At 43.4% G+C, this 24,717-nt stretch overlaps 1 protein-coding gene across 9 annotated transcripts in view; it reads left to right on the top strand.

Moving 5' to 3' along the window:
* clcn3 (chloride channel 3) overlaps window positions 1–23,751 on the top strand; it is a 281,546-nt gene extending 257,795 nt beyond the window's left edge. For 7 of the 9 annotated variants that reach the window (XM_072515744.1, XM_072515742.1, XM_072515743.1 and 4 more), the window contains 2 exons: window positions 16,939–17,014; window positions 20,962–23,751. In XM_072515744.1, the coding sequence (XP_072371845.1) occupies window positions 16,939–17,014; window positions 20,962–21,120 (235 nt within the window). In that variant the 3' untranslated portion in view covers window positions 21,121–23,751. The remainder of the gene's footprint in view (window positions 1–16,938; window positions 17,015–20,961) is intronic. The other 2 variants (XM_072515746.1, XM_072515750.1) reach the window with 1 other exon arrangement.
* Window positions 23,752–24,717: the final 966 nt, after the last annotated feature.

Raw genomic sequence — 24,717 nt, forward strand, 5'->3', positions numbered from 1 at the left:
CCGAGTGTTCTCTCTAGGCTGTTCTACCATGTGACTCTCTACATCATACCGTGGGTGGTGCTATTCTCCAGTCCCACATTAACCCTTGTTCTGCCAATCTCCTTTGCATTACAATGGCACACAGGCATCACAACATGGAAGGGTATCAAGAGATATGAAAAAAAGGCAGGAAAACTGTTGTAGTACACATCAGCCATGTTCTACTGAACGATGGAGCAGGAATGAGGCACCTACTCCTGTTCCATAATTCCTAGAATTGTCGATAAATATAGTTTTTTTTTTTTTGTAAATATATGTTTCCTCCTGTGAAGCAGACAATACCTTAAGATGCTGTGTTTCAATTCTGACAAATGAACCTCACTGATCCAAGACATATATTGGACATTACAAATATTTGCACTGCACAAGACCCAGTAGAAGCAGCCCAGGTAGAAAAAAAAAGCCATTGAGCATATTCAGACTAATACTTTGAAAATCAGAAAACTTAATTGCACACAATAAGTACATTTTCTGTTTGTAGAATTACTGGGTGGACTGGTTCACAGAAGCAGTAATTTAAATAGGTGATACTGCACTGCAGTAGCTTACGGCATTGAAACCACACTGCAGCACAGCTTTAATCATACTGCATTGTGCCATATATTCAAAGTCAATTTTAATCCTGTTCAAGTTAAATTAGATAGTGGACATATAGCATTACTGGGGACACTACAGTTTTTTTGCCAAAGTAACTGGCATTAATTAGCCGTTGTAAGATATCAAGTCCGTAGATTGACGTTTTGAACCAATTTGTAGATGCCCCAAATCTTTCCTATGTGCATAGAATGTAGGACTGAAAAAAAAAAGACTGTTATAATCTTCAATTAACTCAACCTCTTCATGAAAACTGATACTTCTCAGTCATTTTGAAACACCGAGCAGGTTCTCTTTTCCATGCTCCGTGCTTCCACTAGCTCCAGGCATTCGTAGAAACATAGAACATAGAAAATAGGAGCAGGAGGAAGCTATTCAGCCCTTCACACCTGCTCCACCATTCATTATGACCATGGCCGATCATCCAACTCAGTAGCCTAATCCTACTTCCCTCGCCCATATCCTTTGATCCCCAAGTTCTATATTTAACTGCTTCTTGAAAATATACAGTGTCTTGGCATCAACTATTTCCTATTGTAACAGGCTCACCACTCTCTGGGAGAGCTTTCTCCTCATCTCTGTCCTCAATGGCCTACCCCTTATCCACAGACAGTAAACCCTGGTTCTGGACACACCCACTATCGGGAACATCGTCCTTGTATCTACCCTGTCTAGTCCTGTTAGAATTTTGTAGGTTTTTATGAGATCCCACTCTCATTCTTCTGAACTCCAGTGAATTCAATCCTAACCGACTCAATCTCTCCTCGTACGTCAGTCCTGCCATCCCAGGAATCAGTCTGGTAAACCTTTGCCGCACTTCCTCTATAGAAATAATATAAATTCCTCGGATAAGGAGACCAAAACTGCATACAATATTCCAGGTCCTGTGTAATTACAGCAAGACATCCCTGCTCCTGTACTCTAATGTCCTCGCAATGAAGGCCAGCATACCATCTGAGTTTAGGTGAGTGACTGAGTTCGGGTGAGTGGCGAGAGAGGGCTGTGTTTTTGTTGGTGTTCGGGTTTATCCTTGAGGTTCTATAACATTTTTTTAACAAATTATTTAAATTAATTAACTAGTTGAATATGGCTGGACAGGTGATGTGCTGTTGCTGTATGATGATGGACCTGGTGGATCCCATTGAGACCGTCAGTGACCACATCTGCAGCAAGTGTTGGCTGCTCGAGGAACTTCGGCTCAGAATTGATGAGCTGGAGACCGAGCTGCACACACTGCGGCACATCAGGGAGGGGGAAAATTACCTGGAAGCTTTGTTTCAGGAGGCAGTCACACCCGGTAGAATAAGTACTGTTAATTCGGTCAGTGGTCAGGGACAGAGTGGTGTGACTGCAAGGGAGGCAGGTAGGGGGATCCTGAGTTTAGGAGTTAGAATTATAGAATCATAGAAGTTTGCACCATGGAAACAGGCCCTTCAGCCCAACCAGTCCATGCCGCCCAGTTTTTACCATTAAGCTAGTCCCAGTTGCCCGCACTTGGCCCATAACCCTCTATACCCATCTTACCCATGTAACTATCTAAATGCTTTTTAAAAGACACAATTGTACCCGCCTCTACTACTACCTCTGGCAGCACATTCCAGACACTCACTACCCTCTGAGTGAAGAAATTGCCCCTCTGGGCCCTTCTGAATCTCTCCCCTCTCACCTTAAACCTATGCCCTCTAGTTTTAGACTCCCCTACCTTTGGGAAAAGATGTTGAATATCTACCTTACCTATGCCCCTCATTATTTTATAGACCTCTATAAGATCACCCCTAAGCCACCTACGCTCCAGGGAAAAAAGTCCCAGTCTATCCAGCCTCTCCTTATAACTCAAACCATCAAGTCCCGGTAACATCCTAGTAAATCTTTTCTGCACTCTTTCTAGTTTAATAATATCCTTTCTATAATAGGGTGACCAGAACTGCACACAGTATTCCAAGTGTGGCCGTACCAATGTCTTGTACAACTTCAACAAGACGTCCCAACTCCTGTATTCAATGTTCTAACCAATGAAACCAAGCATGCCGAATGCCTTCTTCACCACCCTGTCCACCTGCGACTCCACCTTCAAGGAGCTATGAACCTGTACTCCTAGATCTCTTTGTTGTTGAGGAGCCTCAGCCCTTGACCTTGTCCAACAGGTATGAGGTACTTGCTCCCTGTGTGGTTGAGGAAGAGGGCTGTAGGGAGGATACGTTGACTGACCACTGCACCGTGGTACAGGAAGCCATTCAAGAGGGGGGGAGCAAAAAGACAAGTGGTAGTTGTAGGGGATTCTATAATTAGGAGGATTGATGGCATCCTTTGTAAGCCAGATCGTGAGTCCCGCATGGTATGTTGCCTGCCCGGTGCCAGGGGGAGGGACATCTCTGATCAGCTTGAAAGGATTTTGGAGAGGGAGGGGGAGGATCCAGTTGTTGAGGTCCACGTTGGGACTAACAACATAGGTAAGACGAGGAAAGAGGACCTGTTTGGGGATTATCAAACACTAGGGACTAAATTAAAGAACAGGTCTTCCAGGGTTATAATCTCTGGATTACTACCCGAGCCACGTGCCAATTGGCATAGGGTTGAGAAAATTAGGGAAGTTAACACGTGGCTAAAGGAGTGGTGCGGGAAAGAGGGATTCCATTTCATGGGGCATTGGCATCAGTACTGGGGCAGGAGGGACCTGTACCGTTGGGACGGTCTTCACCTTAACCATTCTGGGACCAGTGTTCTAGCGAATAGGATAAATAGGTTGGTTACAAGGACTTTAAACTAGCAAGTTGGGGGGGAGGGAAGGGGAAAGCTATGGACAGTATAATGGTTAATGGAGAGCAAGGCAGCAGGTTACGTGACAGGTTATTATGTAGAGATATGGGTTCAAAGACCAGGAAAATTAGGAGAAACGGTAAGAGGAAAAATAATTTGCGAAAAGTTACTGATCAAGGTGTGAGGATTCATAACAAAGACATAAAAAACAGCATAAGTGTACTTTACCTGAATGCTCGTAGTATACAGAATAAGGTGAATGAATTGATGGCGCAAATCATCGTGAATGACTATGATTTAGTGGCCATTACTGAAACATGGTTAAAAGATGGTCACGACTGGGAGTTAAATATCCAAGGGTTTCAGACTATACGAAAGGATAAAATGGACGGTAAGGGCGGTGGTGTAGCTTTGTTGTTTAAGGATGGCATCCGGGCAATAGTAAGGGATGATATTGGTGCTATGGAGGACAAGGTTGAATCAATTTGGGTGGAAATCAGGAATAGTAAGGCGAAAAGGTCACTGATAGGAGTAGTCTATAGGCCACCAAATAGTAACAGGATGGTAGGGCAGGCAATAAGCAAAGAAATGACGGATGTATGTAGAAATGGTACAGCGGTTATCATGGGAGATTTTAATCTGCATGTCGATTGGTTTAACCAGGTTGGTAAAGGCAGCCTTGAGGAGGAGTTTATAGAATGTGTCCGGGATAATTTCCTGGATCAGTATGTAATGGAACCTACAAGGGAACAAGCGGTCCTGGATCTGGTCCTGTGTAATGAGGCAGGATTGATTAATGATCCCTTAGTTCGGGATCCTCTTGGAAGGAGCGACCACAATATGGTGGAATTTGAAATACAGTTGGAGGATGACAAGGTAAAATCAAACACTAGTGTTTTGTGCTTAAACAAAGGCGACGACAATGGGATAAGAGAAGAACTAGCTAAGGTAGACTGGGAGCAAAGACTTCATGGTGAAGCAGTTGAGGAACAGTGGAGAACCTTCCGAGCGATCTTTCACAGTGTTCAGGAAAGGTTCATACCGACAAAACAAAACGACGGTAGAAAGGGGAAAAATCGACCGTGGATATCTAAGGAGGTGAGGGAGAGTATCAAATTGAAGGAAAAAACATACAAAGTGGCAAAAATTAGTGGGAGACTAGAGGACTGGGAAGTCTTTAAGGGACAACAGAAAGCTACTGAAAAAGCTATAAAGAAGAGTAAGGTAGACTATGAAAGTAAACTTGCTCAGAACATAAAAGCAGATAGTAAAAGCTTCTACAAATATATAAGACAAAAAAGAGTGGCTAAGGTAAATATTGGTCCTTTGGAAGATGAGAAGGGAGATTTAATAATAGGAGACGGGGAAATGGCTGAGGAGCTGAACAGGTTTTTTGGGTCAGTCTTCACAGTGAAAGACACAAATAACATGCCAGTGACTGATGGAAATAAAGATATGATAGGTGAGGACCTTGAGATGATTGTAATCACTAAGGAGGCAGTATTGGGCAAGCTAATGGGGCTAAAGGCAGGCAAATCTCCTGGCCCTGATGGGATGCATCCCAGAGTGTTAAAAGAGATGGCTAGGGAAATTGTAAACGCACTAGTGATAATTTTTCAAAATTCACTAGACTCTGGGGTGGTCCCAGAGGATTGGAAAGTAGCAAACGTGACACCACTGTTTAAAAAAGGAGGTTGGCAGAAAGCGAGTAATTATAGGCCGGTAAGCTTTACTTTGGTTGTAGGGAAAATGCTGGAATCTATCGTTAAGGAGGAAATAGCGGGGCACCTGGAGGGAGATTGTCCCATTGGGCAGACGCAGCATGGGTTCATAAAGGGTAGGTCATGTCTGACTAATTTGGTAGAATTTTTTGAGGACGTTACCAGTGCAGTAGATAACGGGGAGCCAATGGATGTGGTATATCTGGATTTCCAGAAAGCTTTTGACAAGGTGCCACACAAAAGGTTGCTGCATAAACTAAAGATGCATGGCATTGAGGGTAAAGTGGTAGCATGGGTAGAGAATTGGTTAACTAACAGAAAGCAGAGAGTGGGGATAAATGGATGTTTCTCTGGTTGGCAACCTGTAACTAGTGGGGTCCCTCAAGGATCAGTGTTGGGCCCGCAATTGTTCACAATTTACATAGATGATTTGGAGTTGGGAACCAAGTGCAATGTGGCAAAGTTTGCAGCCGACACTAAGATGAGTGGTAAAGCAAAAAGTGCAGAGGATACCGGAAGTCTGCAGAAGGATTTGGATAGGTTAGGTGAATGGGCTAGGGTCTGGCAGATGGAATTCAATGTTGCCAAGTGTGAGGCTATCCATTTTGGGAGGAATAACAGCAGAATGGATTATTATTTAAACGGTAAGATGTTAAAACATGCTGCTGTGCAGAGGGACCTGGGTGTGCTGGTGCACGAGTCGCAAAAAGTTGATGTGCAGGTGCAACAGGCGATTAAGAAGGCTAATTGAGTTTTGTCTTTCATTGCTAGAGGGATGGAGTTCAAGACTAGGGAGGTTATGCTGCAATTGTATAAGGTGTTGGTGAGGCCACATCTGGAGTATTGTGTTCAGTTTTGGTCTCCTTACCTGAGAAAGGACATATTGGCACTGGAGGGAGTGCAGAGGAGATTCACTAGGTTGATCCCAGAGTTGAGGGGATTAGATTATGACGAGAGGTTGAGTAGACTGGGACTGTAATCATTGGAGTTGAGAAGGATGTGGGGGGGATTTTATTGAAACATATAAAATTATGACGGGAATAGATAGGATAGATGCGGGCAGGTTGTTTCCACTGGTCGGGGAAAGCAGAACTAGGGGGGGGCATAGCCTCAAAATAAGGGGAAGTAGATTTAGGACCGAGTTTAGGAGGAACCTCTTCACCCAAAGGGTTGTGAATCTCTGGAATTCCTTGCCCAGTGAAGCAGTTGAGGCTCCTTTAAATGTTTTTAAGAAAAAGATAGATACCTTTCTAAAGAACAAAGGGATTCGGGGATATGGTGTACGGGCCAGAGAGTGGAGCTGAGTCCACAAAGATCAGCCATGTTCTCATTGAATGGCGGAGCAGGCTCGAGGGGCCAGATGGCCTACTCCTGTTCCTAGTTCTTATGTTCTTATGTACTTATTTGCCTTCTTTACCACCTGCTGTACATGCATGCTTACTTACAGTGACTGGTGTACAAGGACACCCAGGAGTCGTTGCACATTCCCCTCTCTTAATTTATGGCCGTTTCGATGATAGTCTGCCATACCGTTTGTGCTACCAAAGTGGATAACCGCGCATTTTTCCAAATTATACTGCATCTGCCATTCATGTGCCCACTCACTCAACTTGTCCAAATCACACTGAAGGATCTCTGCAACCTCCTCACAGCTCATCCTCCCACGCTTGGTGTCTTCTGCAAATTTGGAGATACTACATTTCATACTGTTCATATATGTACCACCACTTGCATAGCGTAGTTAAATCTAAGCAGCCAGAGAACCTCCTCGAAGCTGCAGCCGGTTCTTCCTAGTTCTAGAATTTGTGGTAATCTCAAACGTATTGTCAGATTCATTTGATCTATTCCTGTAAGGAAGTTGAATGTATTTTTTTATATGAATAGTGTTCTCATCCTCTCTGCACACAACACACATTTCCTGTAATACTTTTCTTGTCATTTTGTTAGATAACGGCTCCATTATGGAACACAATGCCCTCCAACTCATCATGAGCAATGCTTTGGGAGATCATTGAATAGATATGCAATCCAATGATGTGAATTTTACAGGATAACAACACTTTTAAAACTCACTTTTTAATGAAAGAAGATCTTTTGGAAAATATTTCAGTTATTTTATTTACCTGTACAAATTTGGCGATGTCGTTGTCATAATTGGCTCGTATTTAATTTTTATTTTATTTTAAAGATGCATTTTGCTGAAAGACTGGCATTTCCATTTGTTACCTCCATCCACTACCGCCCCTGAATTGGGGCTACCCTGGCAGCGATTGGGAGAGTAGAAGGTGAACTAATGGATCTTAGTCTTCTTTTGTCCAGCAAGTTCCGGCATTTCATCTTCAGCTAGGAGGATCTGCCATTCTTTGTTCATGCTGTTCCAAAAGTGTTTAAGTGGGAGCAGGCGATGATTCCCCCAACATGCAGGCACGGAGGGGTGGACTTTTGCTCTCTCTTTCTCTTCATTCTTGTGACATAAGAATCTCTCCACCTGGCAGCACGGTGCAGCAGTGGTTAGCCCTGCTGCCTCACGGGTCCGAGGTTCGATCCCGGCTCTGGGTCACTGTCCGTGTGGAGTTTGCACATTCTCCCCGCGTTTGCATGGGTTTCGCCCCCACAATCCAAAGATGTGCAGGCTAGGTGGATTGGCCACTCTAAATTGCCCCTGAATTGGAAAAAATGAATTGGGTACTCTAAATTTATTTTTAAAAAATCTCTCCACCTTTAACTTGCGTCTACTGCTGCACTAAGATTAGTGAAGATAGGAATTGCAGCCAGTGGGGCTGGTTTAGCTCAGTGGACTAGACAGCTGGCTTGTGATGCAGAACAAGGCCAGCAGCGCGGGTTCAATCCCGTACCAGCTGAGAATTCTGAATTCTCCCTCCGTGTACCCGAACAGGCGCCGGAATGTGGTGACTAGGGACTTTTCACAGTAACTTCTTGCAGTGTTAATGTAAGCCTACTTGTGACAATAAAAAGATTATTATTAGATGCCGTTGACTACTTAGGAGATGTATTGTTGATTGTTTTGAAAAAAAGTATGTTTTTAGTGTGGTGCCAGTTGTTATTTTTGCAACCTCTTGGTGTGAGCACCCTCTGCTGATTGAGTTACGTGCTGCACTGCCTCTGCGATGTCACAGTACTTCAACAGCGGGTTAGATCATTTGTCTGTTTCACTCTGTGTCAAAATATGTTATTCCATTGGAGTGACTGTATAGCAGCCAAGCACGTCGCAGCCCTTCACAAATAAGCTGTCTGAAAGCTTTTTTGAAAGAACCTGATGGTCCGCTCCTGAAATATTTCTGTGTCTCTGCCTGAAGATTTTGTGAATGATACCTCAGGTCTGACTCATGATGCAGTTCATTCTGGGCGAATGAGGCACTGCAGACCTCCACTCTAGACCCCAAATGCAAAGAACAAAGAACAAAGAAATGTACAGCACAGGAACAGGCCCTTCGGCCCTCCAAGCCCGTGCCGACCATACTGCCCGACTAAACTACAATCTTCTACACTTCCTGGCACTTGCAGTGCTGCTAACAATGGCCAATCAATCAAGAGGCCTGTTGGGGGGTTAGATCTTTGATAACTTATGCTTATCCATTTTTATCTTAACAACCAAAATGTACTTTGCACTTAAGCTACAGCCATTGGTAATCTAAAATAAAAATGGTTTGTATTTGGGAGTTCTACATTTACAAGGAAGAAACACCTTTCATAAACAATGCCATTAGTTTTATTTTATTTGACATTATGGTAAGATTGAAATGATTGTGAAATTAATTAAATTAAAAGGCTCAGAAGGTCTGGCAGCATCTGTGGAGAGAAGTTAGATATTGCTCCTGGGGCTAAAGGGAACAAGGAATATTGAGGGTAGGCGGGATCAGGGTATTGAACTTGATGATCAACTGTGGAGAGAAGCAGAGTTGATGTTTCAGGTCAACTTGACCTTTCATCATATCTGAGCTCTGATGGAAGGTCAGTCAATGGGAATTAGGGGATAAATTCTCCATTGGTTGGAGTCAAACCTGGTGCTAAGGAACACAGTTGTAGATGGAGGTCAACTGTCTCGGTTGCAGGATATCAAGGCAGGCGTTCCTCAGGGTAGTGTCCTGGCCCAACCATCTTCAGCTGCTTCATCAATGACCTTCCTTCCAACAGAAGGTCAGAAGCAGAAATGTTCACTGATGACTGCACAATGTTCAGTACCATTAACGGTCCTCACACTAAAGAAGTTCAAATGGAGCGAAACTTGGTCAGTATCCAGGCTTGGGCTGACAAGTGGCAAGCATCCAATCCCTCCACCACCGACGCACAGTGGCAGTAGCGGCATCTACTCACTAAGCCTCCTTAGACAGCACCTTCCAAACCCTTCACCTAGAAGGACAAGGACACCAGATACATAGAACATAGAACAATACAGCGCAGTACAGGCCCTTCGGCCCACGATGTTGCACCGAAACAAAAGCCATCTAACCTACACTATACCATTATCATCCATATGTTTATCCAATAAACTTTTAAATGCCCTCAATGTTGGCGAGTTCACTACTGTAGCAGGTAGGGCATTCCACGGCCTCACTACTCTTTGCGTAAAGAACCTACCTCTGACCTCTGTCCTATATCTATTACCCCTCAGTTTAAGGCTATGTCCCCTCGTGCTAGCCATTTCCATCCGCGGGAGAAGGCTCTCACTGTCCACCCTATCTAACCCTCTGATCATTTTGTATGCCTCTATTAAGTCTCCTCTTAACCTTCTTCTCTCTAACGAAAACAACCTCAAGTCCATCAGCCTTTCCTCATAAGATTTTCCCTCCATACCCGGCAACATCCTGGTAAATCTCCTCTGCACCCGTTCCAAAGCCTCCACGTCCTTCCTATAATGCGGTGACCAGAACTGTACGCAATACTCCAAATGCGGCCGTACCAGAGTTCTGTACAGCTGCAACATGACCTCCTGACTCCGGAACTCAATCCCTCTACCAATAAAGGCCAACACTCCATAGGCCTTCTTCACAACCCTATCAACCTGGGTGGCAACTTTCAGGGATCTATGTACATGGACACCTAGATCCCTCTGCTCATCCACACTTTCAAGAACTTTTCCATTAGCCAAATATTCCACATTCCTGTTATTCCTTCCAAAGTGAATCACCTCACACTTCTCTACATTAAACTCCATTTGCCACCTCTCAGCCCAGCACTGCAGCTTATCTATATCCCTCTGTAACCTGCTACTTCCCTCCACACTATCGACAACACCACCGACTTTAGTATCGTCTGCAAATTTACTCACCCACCCTTCTGCGCCTTCCTCTAGGTCATTGATAAAAATGACAAACAGCAACGGCCCCAGAACAGATCCTTGTGGTATTCCACTTGTGACTGAACTCCATTCTGAACATTTTCCATCAACCACCACCCTCTGTCTTCTTTCAGCTAGCCAATTTCTGATTCACATCTCTAAATCACCCTCAATCCCCAGCCTCCGTATTTTCTGGAATAGCCTACCGTGGGGAACCTTATCAAACGCTTTGCTGAAATCCATATACACCACATCAACTGCTCTACCCTCGTCTACCTGTTCAGTCACCTTCTCAAAGAACTCAATAAGGTTTGTGAGGCATAACCTACCCTTCACAAAGCCATGCTGACTATCCCTGATCATATTATTCCTATCTAGATGATTATAAATCTTGTCTCTTATAATCCCCTCCAAGACTTTACCCACTACTGACGTGAGGCTCACCGGTCTATAGTTGCCGGGGTTGTCTCTGCTCCCCTTTTTGAACAAAAACACATTTGCTATCCTCCAGTCCTCTGGCACTATTCCTGTAGCCAATGATGACATAAAAATCAAAGCCAATGGTCCAGCAATCTCTTCACTGGCCTCCCAGAGAATCCTAGGATAAATCCCATCAGGTCCCGGGGACTTATCTATTTTCAGCCTGTCCAGAATTGCCAACACTTCTTCCCTACGTACCTCAATGCCATCTAATCTATTTGCCTGGAGCTCAGCATTCTCCTCCACAACATTATCTTTTTCCTGAGTGAATACTGACGAAAAATATTCATTTAGTATCTCGCCTATCTCTTCAGACTCTACACACAACTTCCCATCCCTGTCCTTGACTGGTCCTACTCTTTCCCTAGTCATTCGCTTATTCCTGACATACCTATAGAAAGCTTTTGGGTTTTCCTTGATCCTTCCTGCCAAATACTTCTCATGTCCCCTCCTTGCTCGTCTTAGCTCTCTCTTTAGATCCTTCCTTGCTACCTTGTAACTATCCATCGCCCCAACTGAAACTTCACACCTCATCTTCACATAGGCCTCCTTCTTCCTCTTAACAAGAGATTCCACTTCTTTGGTAAACCACGGTTCCCTCGCTCGGCACCTTCCTCCCTGCCTGACCGGTACATACTTATCAAGAACACGCAGTAGCTGATCCTTGAACAAGCTCCACTTATCCAGTGTGTCCAACACTTGCAGCCTACTTCTCCACCTTATCCCCCCCAAGTCACGTCTAATGGCATCATAATTTCCCTTCCCCCAGCTATAACTCTTGCCCTGCGGTGTATACTTATCCCTTTCCATCCTTAACGTAAACGTCACCGAATTGTGGTCACTGTCCCCAAAGTGCTCACCTACCTCCAAATCCAACACCTGGCCTGGTTCATTACCCAAAACCAAATCCAATGTGGCCTCGCCTCTTGTTGGCCTGTCAACAAACTGTGTCAGGAAACCCTCCTGCACACACTGTACAAAAAACGACCCATTTAATGTACTCGAACTATATCTTTTCCAGTCAATATTTGGAAAGTTAAAGTCTCCCATAATAACTACCCTGTTACTTTCGCTCTTATCCAGGATCATCCTCGCCATCCTTTCCTCTACATCCCTAGAACTATTTGGAGGCCTATAGAAGACTCCCAACAGTGTGACCTCTCCTTTCATGTTTCTAACCTCAGCCCATACTACCTCGGAAGATGAGTCCCCATCTAGCATCCTCTCTGCCACCGTAATACTGCTCTTGACTAGCAGCGCCACACCTCCCCTTCTTTTGCCTCCTTCTCTGAGCTTACTAAAACACCTAAACCCCGGAACCTGCAACATCCATTCCTGTCCCTGCTCTATCCATGTCTCCGAAATGGCCACAACATCGAAGTCCCAGGTACCAATCCATGCTGCCAGTTCCCCTACCTTATTTCGTATACTCCTGGCATTGAAGTAGACACACTTCAAACCACCTACCTGAACACTGGCCCCCTCCTGCGACGTCAAATCTGAGCTCCTGACCTCTATACTCTCATTCTCCCTTACCCTAAAACTACAATCCAGGTTCCCATGCCCCTGCTGCATTAGTTTAAACCCCCCCAAAGAGCACTAACAAATCTCCCCCCCAGGATATTTGTGCCCCGCAGGTTCAGATGTAGACCATCCTGTCTGAAGAGGTCCCACCTTCCCCAGAAAGAGCCCCAGTTATCCAGAAATCTGAATCCCTCCCGCCTGCACCATCCCTGTAGCCACGTGTTTAATTGCTCTCTCTCCCTATTCCTCATCTCACTATCACGTGGCACGGGCAACAACCCAGAGATAACAACTCTGTTTGTTCTAGTTCTGAGCTTCCATCCTAGCTCCCTGAAAGCCTGCCTGACATCCTTGTCCCCTTTCCTACCTATGTCGTTAGTGCCAATGTGGACCACGACTTGGGGCTGCTCCACCTCCCCCTTAAGGACCCGGAAAACACGATCCGAGACATCACGTACCCTTGCACCTGGGAGGCAACATACCAAACGTGAGTCTCTCACGCTCCCACAAAATCTCCTATCTGTGCCCCTGACTATCCGCCAGGAAGTTCCCCTAAGCCACACACCATCCTGACTTTGAAATATAACACTGTTTCTTCATTATCGCTGGGTCAAAACCCTGGAACTCTCTCCCTGATAGCACAATGGATGTACCAGATAGACTGCAGCGGTTCACCACCACCTTCTCAAGGGCAATTTGGGATGAGCAATAAATGCTGACCCAGCCAGCAATGCCTACATTCCACGAATGAATATTTTTTTAAAAAGCTTTTAGTGTAAAACATACATCAAAACATACATAGAAAATAGAAGCAGGAGGAGGCTATTCAGCCCTTCGAGGCTGCTCCGCCATTCATTATGATCATGGCTGATCATCAAGTTCAATACCCTGATTCTCTCTTCCCTCAATATTCCTTGTACCCCTTAGCAGCAAGAACTCCTTCTTGAAATTATACAATGTTTTGGGCTCAAATACTTTGGTAGTGAATTCACCACTCTCTGGGTGAAGACATTTCTCTTCACCTCAGTCCTAAAAGAATCCTCAAACTATACCCCTAGGTCTGGACTCCCCCACCATCGGGAGCATTCTTTCTGAATCTACCCTGTCTAATCCTGTTAACATTTTATATGTTTCTATGAGTTCCCCCTCACTCTTCTAAACTCCAGTGTGCTTACTTTCAGCAACTGATGCACGAGAACACTAATGTCTCGCTAATGCATATGCCCACTCACTCAGCCTGTCCAAATCCTGCTGAAGCATCTCTGCATCCTCCTCACAACTCACCCTCCCAGCCAACTATGTATCAATTGCATATTTGGAGATAATACATTTAGTTCCCTCGTCCAAATCATTAATATATAATGTGTACAGTTGGGGTCCTAGCACATATCCCTGCGGTACCCCACTAGTCACTGCTGCCAATAGGAAAAAGACCCATTTATTCAACCTTTGGCTTCCTGTCTGCTAACCAGATTTTTAGCCATCTCAAGACACAACCCACAATCCCATGTGCTTTAACTTTACATATTAATCTGCTATGTGAGATGTTGTCAAAAACCTTCTGAAGATCTAAATAAGTCCCGTCCACCGGTTCTTCCTGGTCATCTCTACTCGTTACATCTTCAAAGATAGTAAATTTATCAAGCATGATTTTCCTTTTGGAAATCCATGCAGACCGGTCTGATTACACCACTGTTTTCCAAATGCTGTGCTATGAAATCCTCGATAATGAACTCTAGCAACTTTTCTACTACCGACATTAGGCTCACCGCTCAATAGTTCCCTCTTTTATATCTACCTCACTTTTTGAATAGCGGGGTTATATTAGCTACTACTTCATATGTAGGAACCATTCCAGAGTCCAAAGAATTTTGGGAAATGGGCACCAGTGGATCTACTATTTTTAAGTACTTTCTTAAGTACTCTGGGTCACTTTCTTAAGTACTCTGGGTTGAAGATTATCAAGTCCTGGAGATACATCCTCCTTCAATCCCATTAATTTCCCCCAAATCATTTCAGAGGACATGCACTATTCATTTACACATAGAGTTATATCTATTGTGATAATGATTGAAAAGCAATAGAGAACCACCTACTTGGTATGACATGAACTTAGAAATGGTAAATAGCAATGTCTGACACTGTTAAATAATCTTTCCTGTATTGTAGTTGCAATTGGAAAGGGAGGGGATTCACACCTGGATAGGAGTAGGGTTAAACTTTAGGAATTATGCCTAAAAGCAGAGCCCTGCAGATAGATTTTTTGAAGTGACGAACAGATCCAATGAGGGGAAGGGATTTGGGAATAGAATTCTAGGGTGCGGGACAAAGGTGGAAAACTGGGACATTTCCAGTGCGGGCTGGTGATGTAAGTAAAGCAGAATCCAAAGAGGGGAAGGCATGATTTGGGTGCACATCATTTGGATTGAATGGAGCAAATCCACAAAGGTATTTGTTGTTGATAGAGTTTTGAAATATATATGTTGGGGCTGCAAAGCTGATGAGCACAGGAGGACAGGGGACTATATCATTCCACTACTATATCGTTCACTTTAAGAAAGGAATTATCTCTAATAATGCAAAAAAAATGTAGCATATGTGGGGGCAGTTTTAACCTAAAGGCCTGATGTAACACATTATTGAGGTGGATGGAGTCATACCAGGTGCAAGAGGTAAAACCAACGTCACACCCGATTCCATCAGTTTCCGATGGGCAAGTTAGGTTAAAAGTTAACCCAAGTTTCTCTAACGCCAAGTTATCAAAACCCAACTATAAGTTTCTGAATCTTGCTAGTGGAATATTAACTGTCTGCAAAATCATTGCATTACATGGGGAAAAATAGATCTGCATTTAAATAGTCTCACCTCGAGATGTCCCAAAGCACTTTAAACCAATCAAATACTTTGGAAGTGTGGGCAATATGGTATTGTTCTTGTAGTGTACGTGGTGTAGGATCGGATTCTCTGTTCGTTTTAAATGTTGAGTTGTATCATTTTTTTTAAGACCAGAATCTGTTCAAGAATTTGGTGGCTACAGGGACCGAGTATAAAATAGGTTTCAGGAATAAAATAATGTGGTCTTGGAACTGATCTGTTCAAAAGTATTTCCCCATGTCACTATTTCCTGTCAATAATGTTTCTTGCCTTTTGATAATAATTGCAGGTGCAGCTGCAGCAGGCTTTAACCTGGTAAATAAAAAAAGGTCAATTGCTGCTTTGGTGATTTTTCTTCCCTGTTTAAAGCATTGTGTTTTGGCGTTTTCTGTCAGCTTTTCATCCATCGTTGCCTTTCTCTATTGGTGGGTGGCCAAGTGTCTGCTACGCGATTTCTGGAGCTGTCAGGAGATCTGCAAGCGCAGCCCAGAATGACTCGCTCTCCTGTGATTGCCACCCCTATCGTCCCACTGGTGAAGTGACTGTCATTTGTCCAGGGCCTGATTTCTCTTCATTGCTTCCCCTAACAGTATTGTTGGCCATCAGTGATCGTGCGTTGTATGAGGAGCTGTGCGAATATGCCTATGTTGTTCCACTCTGTGTCTGTGTGCCGCTTGCACTTTTGTCATGCTGTTCTTAGGAGAACCATTCGGTGCAGTGCTATAAACTCACTTCTTTTGACTAACCAGTGCAGATCCTCATTTCCATGTGCTACTGGTGTAACCGAATGGCCACCTCCAACTCCTTCTGTTTTTAGTCATTCTTTGTCTCCTGCTCAGCCTGAGAGTGCTATCACTGCTGTCATTTATCAAATAGGATGGGGAAGAATTATAATTAATGACTATTTCACAAACTAATTTCAGTAAGTCAATGTAAACCTTGAGTAAAATGATGTTGCTGCTCAACTTAGATTAACATTTTGGATGAGAAGCTCCAAAGATAATGTACACATTTCTCCACACCACCCTCTCTGCTGTTTTTAAAAAGTTCCACCTCAGAGAATTTGTGTTTCCCATCCAACATACTTACTCACTGAACACAGCACATTAGTTTAGTCATAAAAGATTGCGGCCACAGAAGTGAGATTTGATAAATAGTGCCTTAAATTGCACCGTGTGAATATTAATTTACAGCCAGTTACTGCATTCCCATGTATTTATCTGAGGTAGTTAGTAGATTAAGGTATTACGATGCAACATAATTTCAAAGGCAAAGAGCGTGGCTAATGGAATGGCACTCACGATTCCAAGACTGAGGCCGGGAGACTACAACCCTGTAATAGATGTAACACCGATAGTGCAACCACATCCTATGAGCCTAATCACGTTAACCATTGTGAATTAATAAGACACAGGTATCAATTTCTGTTGACCGGTGTGGGGAGGGGGGTGCTTAATGTTTGATTCAAAAGTTCAAAGCTGCACAGGGGAAGAAGTTATTCTTTTTAGCTTTAATGTATTTCATTTGCTGCATTTGTGTTTAGCAATTTACTCAGTTATTTTCTGCAACCTATTTTCTGCTGTTCAAACATGATTTGCTGCTTTTTTTTATTGCAAAACGCAGTCATTAGCATAACATGGTCTGTTTCAGGAATGTCTTGGGGATCATCACAAAGAAGAACATATTAGAACACCTCGAGCAACTAAAACATCACGTCGAACCATTGGTGATTAGTCATGGCAGATCTGCTAATTAGAGGAGTAAACTATTTTTTTAAAAACTGCAGTGAGAGGAAGCATGAAACCTGTGATATGAAAACTATTGAAAACCCCAGTCAGAATTCTGTTGCATACGGGAGTAGCTAACATGATAATTGACTACAAAACTGGAACTATAATCTTGCAGTCCTGCCAAAACTGTGTTGCTGTGAAGAAATCTGTCTGTTTTTGTATGCTCCCTAATGAGGTTATTGAATAAGACCATAAGCTGAAATTTCCTCCAACTAGATATTGAGAAGAATGAGGCCATTATCTTTGGTCCCTCTCACAAAGTTTCATAGAGTTTCATAGAATTTACAGTGCAGAAGGAGGCCATTTGGCCCATCGAGTCTGCACAGGCTCTTGGAAAGAGCACCCTACCCGAGGTCAACAGCTCCACCCTATCCTCATAACTCAGTAACCCCACCCAACACTAAGGGCAATTTATCATGGCCAATCCACCTAACCTGCACATCTTTGGACTGTGGGAGGAAACCGGAGCATCCGGAGGAAACCCACGCACACACGGGGAGGATGTGCAGACTCCGCACAGACAGTGACCCAAGCCGGAATCGAACCTGGGACCCTGGAGCTGTGAAGCAATTGTGCTATCCACAATGCTACCGTGCTGCCCAGGGAAGCTCCGTTCCCTGACCACTGCTTCCACCCCTGCCAACTGTCTGAAACTGAGCCAGACCCACCCTCAACCTTGGTTTGTGCTTGACACCAAGATGAGCTCCCAACCACACATCTGCCCCATCGCCAAGGCTGCCCATTTCCTACTCCGTAATATCACCCAACTCCAATCCTGCTTCACCTGCTGGAAACTTCATCCATGCTTTTTTCTAGACTTGGCATTTGTCCTGTGGCTGACCTCCCATCTTCCACCCTACATAAATTTATGCTCATAAAAAAAACTCTGCTGCCCATATCTTAACGTGCCCCTGATTCTTGTTTATCCATCTTCCTTGTTCCTGCTGACCTACGCTGACTCCAGTCAACAATAAGTCCCCCTTATTCTCGGGTTCCTCCAGAGTCTTGTCTTTATCTCTGTAACCACCTCCAGTCCTACAAGTCTTTGAGATATGTGTCCCTCCAATTCTTGCGTATCCCCTATGTTAACATCGCTATCATTGGCGACCATACTTTCAGTCTCTCTCTCTCTAAGCTTTAGGTCATCTGTCCTGCTATCGTCAGAAATGATTTTTTTGCTGTTTTCACTCTTGTTTATCGCCTTGAGGTGTTTTGTTATGTTGAAGATGCTTTTTAAATGTTAGCTTTTGTTGGATTAAATCTCCCAACTATCAGTGATCAGTTGAGAAATTTGTGCGGTACAAATTGTTTGCTCTCTTCTCTATTTTCCTCCCTGCCACGTGCTTTTAAGTGAGCCCAGCCTGACTGTGTAAATTTTTCATTACGCTGTTTAACCAGTCTTGCAACTAAAGGAAGCAAGTAACTAGATGCTCATAGCTCTTGTTTTTCTTAACGTTTATTTATTGACAACTGAAAGTATATGGCTTTTTTTGGACTGCTTATGTGACGAGGTTAATTTAGTGGCACGCTAATTCCTCCTTGCTGTAGGTAGAAGATCTCAGAATCTCAGATCTCTGAAGTGTTTGCAATAGTCCTGTTCACTCTCCACTCTCGTTGATGGCACTCGATGGAAGGATCAATTGTAAACTTTTTTAAAGTTAATTCTTGCATCGTTGAAAAGGCCATCATTTATTGCCCATCCCTAGTTAGCCCCATGAAATGGTGGTTTTGAACTAGCTTCTTGAAGAGCTGCCAGTCCGTGTTGACTTGTGTGTAGAGGGAAGCACGGTTTTCTCTGAATCAGGGAGCAATTTGCCATGGTATCTTTCCCCTTATTGGCGTCAAATATTTTCCCCCTTTCTTTTGCCACTTTCAGGAAATTGCATGACTGACAAGGAAGGAGGAGGTTGGGAACGAGCTGGTGGGAAGTATTTTACCATGATGCTCTACCCATCTTGATGCAGAGCAAGCTTGATGACCAGCAGAACTTCTTCTCACCCATACGTATCATACCTAAACTCCTATCACCTTGCAAATGCATCAAGCAGCCCAGTGTGCTGTACTGTGATGCCTGATCAAATGGGCCCACCGGCCTGAAGCACCAGCTCAATGCTGAAACTGTCCTAATAACTTCTGAGTAGAAGAAACATCTTTAGTGCCTTCAAAGATTAACCTAGCCAAGTGTTGGATAATGGGGTCAATTTTAACCTAGCTTGCCGGGCAGAGAACCCACAGGATTGGGTGGAATACTATATCATATCCCATTGGCTTTGCTGGAGGGTCAACACGGGTGAGCAATTAAAGTTAATGTTGCAGCCAATCCATCAGCTGCCTGATGACTAAGTTAGGTTGAAATTGCTTCACTTAGCTTTCTCCCACCTTCAGAATGACTCTGCCCTACCGTCTGTGACTTAGGCCATTTGATCATGATCCAGACCAATAGTCCTGTTAAAATCATCAGTTGTATGCGGCTCCTCGCATCCTGTAGCTGCTGGCAGACATTATGCAAATAATTCCAAGAGTAGAGATTGGAGCTGCCTGGCCTCATAACAGAATTTGGCATTTCCCAGGTGTGGTTAAAAAGGCAAGGTTGTGGGTGTCTGTTCCAGCACCAATGTAGGTAGATCTACCAAGGTGAGCGTTTCCTCCTTTGCTCTCATGAGACTTTGTTTTCTTCTGCACCCACTGCCTATACTGCCCTGGTTCATAGTCCAGTCCATCTGCTCACCAATGAATGGTGCAAAGCACTAATACCTGGCCTAATCCTTCAGAGTTTACTATATACACTTTAATATATCACCTCTCACCTCCATAACCTGACCTGCAGACCATCACTTCTTTATTGTCTTTTAACGATTCCATATAATTTATTGCTCAGATACAGGCCATTTAGTCCAGGATTATGCTCCACGCAAGCAGAAAATCTGATACTTGTTGAAAATGTGAGCAAATAATGACAGTTTATCGTGGCAGTGTCTGCAAGTGGCTGGTAGTTCCACAGAGAAAACTTTTATTGTAAATCTGTGCATTTATTTTTCAAGTTGTTGAAAAAAAAAACTTTTTTTTTAAACAAGCTATTATAGATTTTGGCCAGTATTCATACTTTGTGATTAAACTGATTTTGCTGTTAAATTTTAGAATCTTTTTTGGGGGGAATATTTGTCCCTCATGCCTTGTCACGTTGCAAATGTGGTTGCATGCACGTTATGCTTTATGCTTTATAGCTGTCAGTCGAGACTCCTGCAGTGTAAGAAAGAGCCTGTTCAGCTCATAGCCAGCACCTTCCAGTTTGTTTGGTGTTTTGCACTGGAATTTGGTACGTATCAAGCATTGACGCCCCTCCCCAAGTTTAGCCACCTCTGATTTGCTTCTGCCAAATGTTACCTAATCCGATTAGTCGTAGGAATAATCAGTGCAGTATTTCCCCTCCCTCACCTCATATCCAAAGGTGCTTCACGCTAAATGTGTTCATAATTCACGTTTCATGCATCCTGCAGCTGTTAGATTACTAACCAGACCGATAGGGGTTGCGGCCATTTTTCTCCTCCATTCTGCTTTCCTCCCCGTAATAATTTTGTAGGAATCTCCCCATCGCCTTGCCAAATCCTGCTGCTAATACCACACACTTATTTGAACCAATGAAATTAACAAAATAAATCTGAACTATTGTTTCTTTCTCAAGCTGTCAAATTTCCAGGCGTTTCGTCTGAGCCACGTGTTTGGAGTCATCTTCGCCGATGGGATTAGCATCATTTTTCCCTGTCGTTTTCCACCCGCTTTTTTCCCCCTATCCTATTCCTGTCCTGTTCCTACCTGGTGCCGCTGTGTCCGTCCTCTCGCTGAACAGTATTCTTTTTTTTTCTATTCCCTTTGTCCTTTTCAGGCGTCTCCTTGGCATTATAACGAAAAAGGACATCCTCCGTCACATGGCTCAAATGGCAGACCAAGATCCCGAGTCAATCATGTTCAACTGAACACCATAGAGGAGGATCCTGAGGAAAGTGAGGAAGAGGTCCAGCTGTTGAAGAGCACAGTGATCTGACCGCTTCAAAGATTTCAGCTCATCAGTGTGGCGGAAGAAAAACAGAAGCAGCAGCGTCATTTCACAGTTCGGTTGGCAATGGAAGCTGCTTGGATGTCGGAGTTTGTCAGGAGTGGCCCACTTCAGTATTAAATCTGATGTCCATTACTTTTTTAAAAAAAAAACTCTATGCCTAAATATTTCCACATTTCTTAGTTGTTGAGAAGTGCTGTTAAAGGGTAAAGATATAATAATGGTGGTGAAACAAATGTGATATAAACGATTATTTTTTTGCCACACTTGACCACTTTGCCCATTCATTGATTTGTTGCATGTCTCCTGACCTGTGCTGAAGCAAGCCATCTTCTACTTGCACCTCCAGGGTGTCGCATCTTAATGCGGAATACCATTTATTTCAGAATGGTTGGCGGCTTGGGTCACGTGTGAGTTTACTTTAAGTTCAGCTTGCTCTGCTCATTTTCCGGACCTCTTAACCACTTCCACACTGGGAAAACTGAAAGGCCCAGGAAGCTGGCTTTGTGGGAACATCTTCGCCAGTGAGGCAGGCAGTATCCCGTATTAGGATGGATTCCAGATTGAGTATGTGAATCTGGTCAGGAAAAGCACTAAGTGTAACATTCACACTTGAGAGCGGGACTGTCCACGGCATGTGGCGAATGCGAAGGTATGAAACCAAAATCAAAAGTTTAAGAAAAAGCACTTTTCCAATGTTTTGACAAGACATGTAAGAAATAGTCTGAGGTTGCGGAGGTAACCACTTTTATCCATCCTGTGTTTTTTTTCCAAATAAGTTTTTTAAGAAAGTTCCGAGGGTCAACTAATGAAGAATAACTTGATTTTGCTCAGATGAAGCTTGATTGCGACATCTTCCTTTCGTGGCAAGAAGAAGCATGGTAATCATTTACTCTGTGTTGTGTATGAGGGAACATCAGCATCATGGATACAGTACAGCACAAATAATTGCATATGTGCCAGATCAGGGTTAAGAATGTTGCAGTCTTACTGTCAACACTGTTTTATTGCTCACTTACACAATTAATTGGAATTATTCTAACTGGAATCATTCGCAAGGGTTTCCCCTCCCCTAGTTTTTAAGTAAGTTATTGTGGCAAATTGTGTTTCAGGCTGAGGCAATTATTTTTTAACTGCCGATACTGAATGTGTTTAAAGTTCAGTTTTCGCACTTTGAATTCACATTATTATGACCAGTAAGTTGGAAGGACAGGCAAGGTTATAAATTATTGGGATCATCTGTTTCGAATAAATTGGGTTCAAATTACACAACTCTGGCGAAAGTGGCATTATTTGTGCATAAACTTTTAAAATAAATATTTATTTAGGGTACTTATTTTACAGGGCATCTCCTAAGTAGTTTTTTAGGGTTTATCAGACTAAATATAAACTTTCTTGAAAAGCAGATTTTACTTTCTAAATGACTTGAAGTTTGCACTACACCTCCAAAGGTTTGAGTAAAGTGGTAGTCCACACTGTCTATGTACGGAATTAGAAGGATTTGATTAGCAGATCCCTTATTGTTTTGTCACACTTCTGGTAGATTACTGAAATCCGGTGAGCATTTTTAATAGACCTTGAGCTTGCTTGAGAGAGAGAAATATAACCTCAGTGTGAGCTACTTTCAAAATGGCTAAGCGTTATCAGTTATTTGCTTCCTTTGCAATCATTGTGTACTCTGGACCAATAATTTAGCAAAGAAATGTAGAAAATAAGATATTGTAAGCTGCATAGGAAAATGAAATATACACAGGATTCAACAGCTTCCTTATGCAAGATGCTTTTAAAAGACTTCAAATTGCAGAATTTTGAGAAAGTGGCAGATTGATTTTTCAACTCAACATAGTCAATAGCTGTGAATTGTAAAAATGAGAAGAAATACTCTGCAAAGGCTCTAAATCTCAAATTAAAACAATGCAGAGTGTCAGCAGCTGTAAATGGAGAAGACAAGCTAATTAATGAAAAGGCATTTCTCTTCCAATTCAGTTCTGATTATAAAAAAAAAGGTCTGCCACCAGAAAGGATAGGGTACATTTCTTCTTCTTAGATATCGGCACGTCAAGTATAGAGTTCTCCGAGCTGAAACATGTCATTCAGCCCAACTTGTCTGTTCCAGCATCTGTGCGCCACTCCTCTCCCACCCTATTGGCACAACCTTCTATTCCTTTCTCTCTCATGCATTTATCTCATTTCCCTTTAATGCTGTTTGCCTCAAATACTCCTTGTGGTAGCAAGTTCCTCGTCCTCTCCAATCACTGGTTAAAGAAAGCCTACCATGTATCTCTGGCATTTTCTGCTTTAACATGGAAACTGTAATGTCTACAGTAGCTGATGAGACTTTCTCTCCATCCTCACACCTGCCAGATATAGTGGAAGGTTTCAAAGCAAGAGCCTGTGAGGTTGGCTCCCGTATCTAGCTTATTTGTTGCCTTGCTTTCGGTTAATGAAGAATGCTTTGTCTTGGTTAACCTGTGATGTTGCCTAGCACTGTACTTAATACTGAATGTTTTTATTTATACTTGATGTGTTAGAATTTCAGGTTCCCAAGGCTTAATTATGGTTACTGTGAAAGTTTGATTGTATAATATATTGTATTAAATTCTCTGTCCAAACTGTAAATCTTTGTTGGGAGTTTTATTGGGATGCTGCCACATCTTGTGGTACTTTTCAATTTGGATGTATTTTGTTTTCAGTCAGAAGACGAAATTACAATCATGCAAAGCAGAAGGTCTTGGGTTCCATTTTTGCCATTCCTGTATGAGGTTCCCCGATCTTGTTGTGAAATTAATTCTCAAAGTATGAACTAAGTATTGGGAAGACTGAAGCCATCGTCTTTGGTCCCCCGTCACATCCCCAGCCACTGACTCCATCCCTCCTCTTGGCAACTGTAGGAGGCTGGGGTCAGTCTTGTTCACAACCTTGGTGTCATGTTTAACCTCGAGATGAGATTTCATGTGTACACCCACGCCATTGCTAAGACTGCCTTTTCCCACCTCCGTAACATCTCCTGACTCTGTTCCTCCGTCAGTTCATCTGCTGCTACAAGACTCTTCCAGGCATTTGTTATCTCCTAAAGTTGATGGCCACTCTTGGCCATCTTCCCACATTCTACACTCTGTTTTCCTGAGGCCATCTCAAACTCTGTCTGAACTCACACCAAGTCCTGTTCACTCATCACACTCGTGCTCTGTGTTCACGCGGCACACTCGTGCTCTGTGTTCACTCGGCACACTCGTGCTCCCTGTGTTCATTCACCACACACGTGCTCTCTGTGTTCATTCGTGCTCTCTGTTCACGTGTCACACTCGTGCTCTCTTCACTTGTCACAGTCATGCTCTTTGTTCACTCGTCACACTCACGCTCTCGGTGTTCACTGTCACTCGTCACACTGGAGCTCTGTTCACTCAAGCTCTCTGATCACTCGTCACGCTCGTGCTCTGTTTACTCGTCACACTTGAGCTCTGTTCACTCCTGCTCTGTGTTCACCACTTGTCACACTCGCGCCCTGTTCACTCATGCTCTCTAGTCACTCGTCATGCTCGTGCTCTCTGTTCACTCGTCACACTCAAGCTCTGTTCACTCCTA

This window comes from Scyliorhinus torazame, chromosome 9, assembly GCF_047496885.1.
Source record: "Scyliorhinus torazame isolate Kashiwa2021f chromosome 9, sScyTor2.1, whole genome shotgun sequence".
In the NCBI taxonomy this organism is placed as follows: Eukaryota; Metazoa; Chordata; class Chondrichthyes; order Carcharhiniformes; family Scyliorhinidae; genus Scyliorhinus; species Scyliorhinus torazame.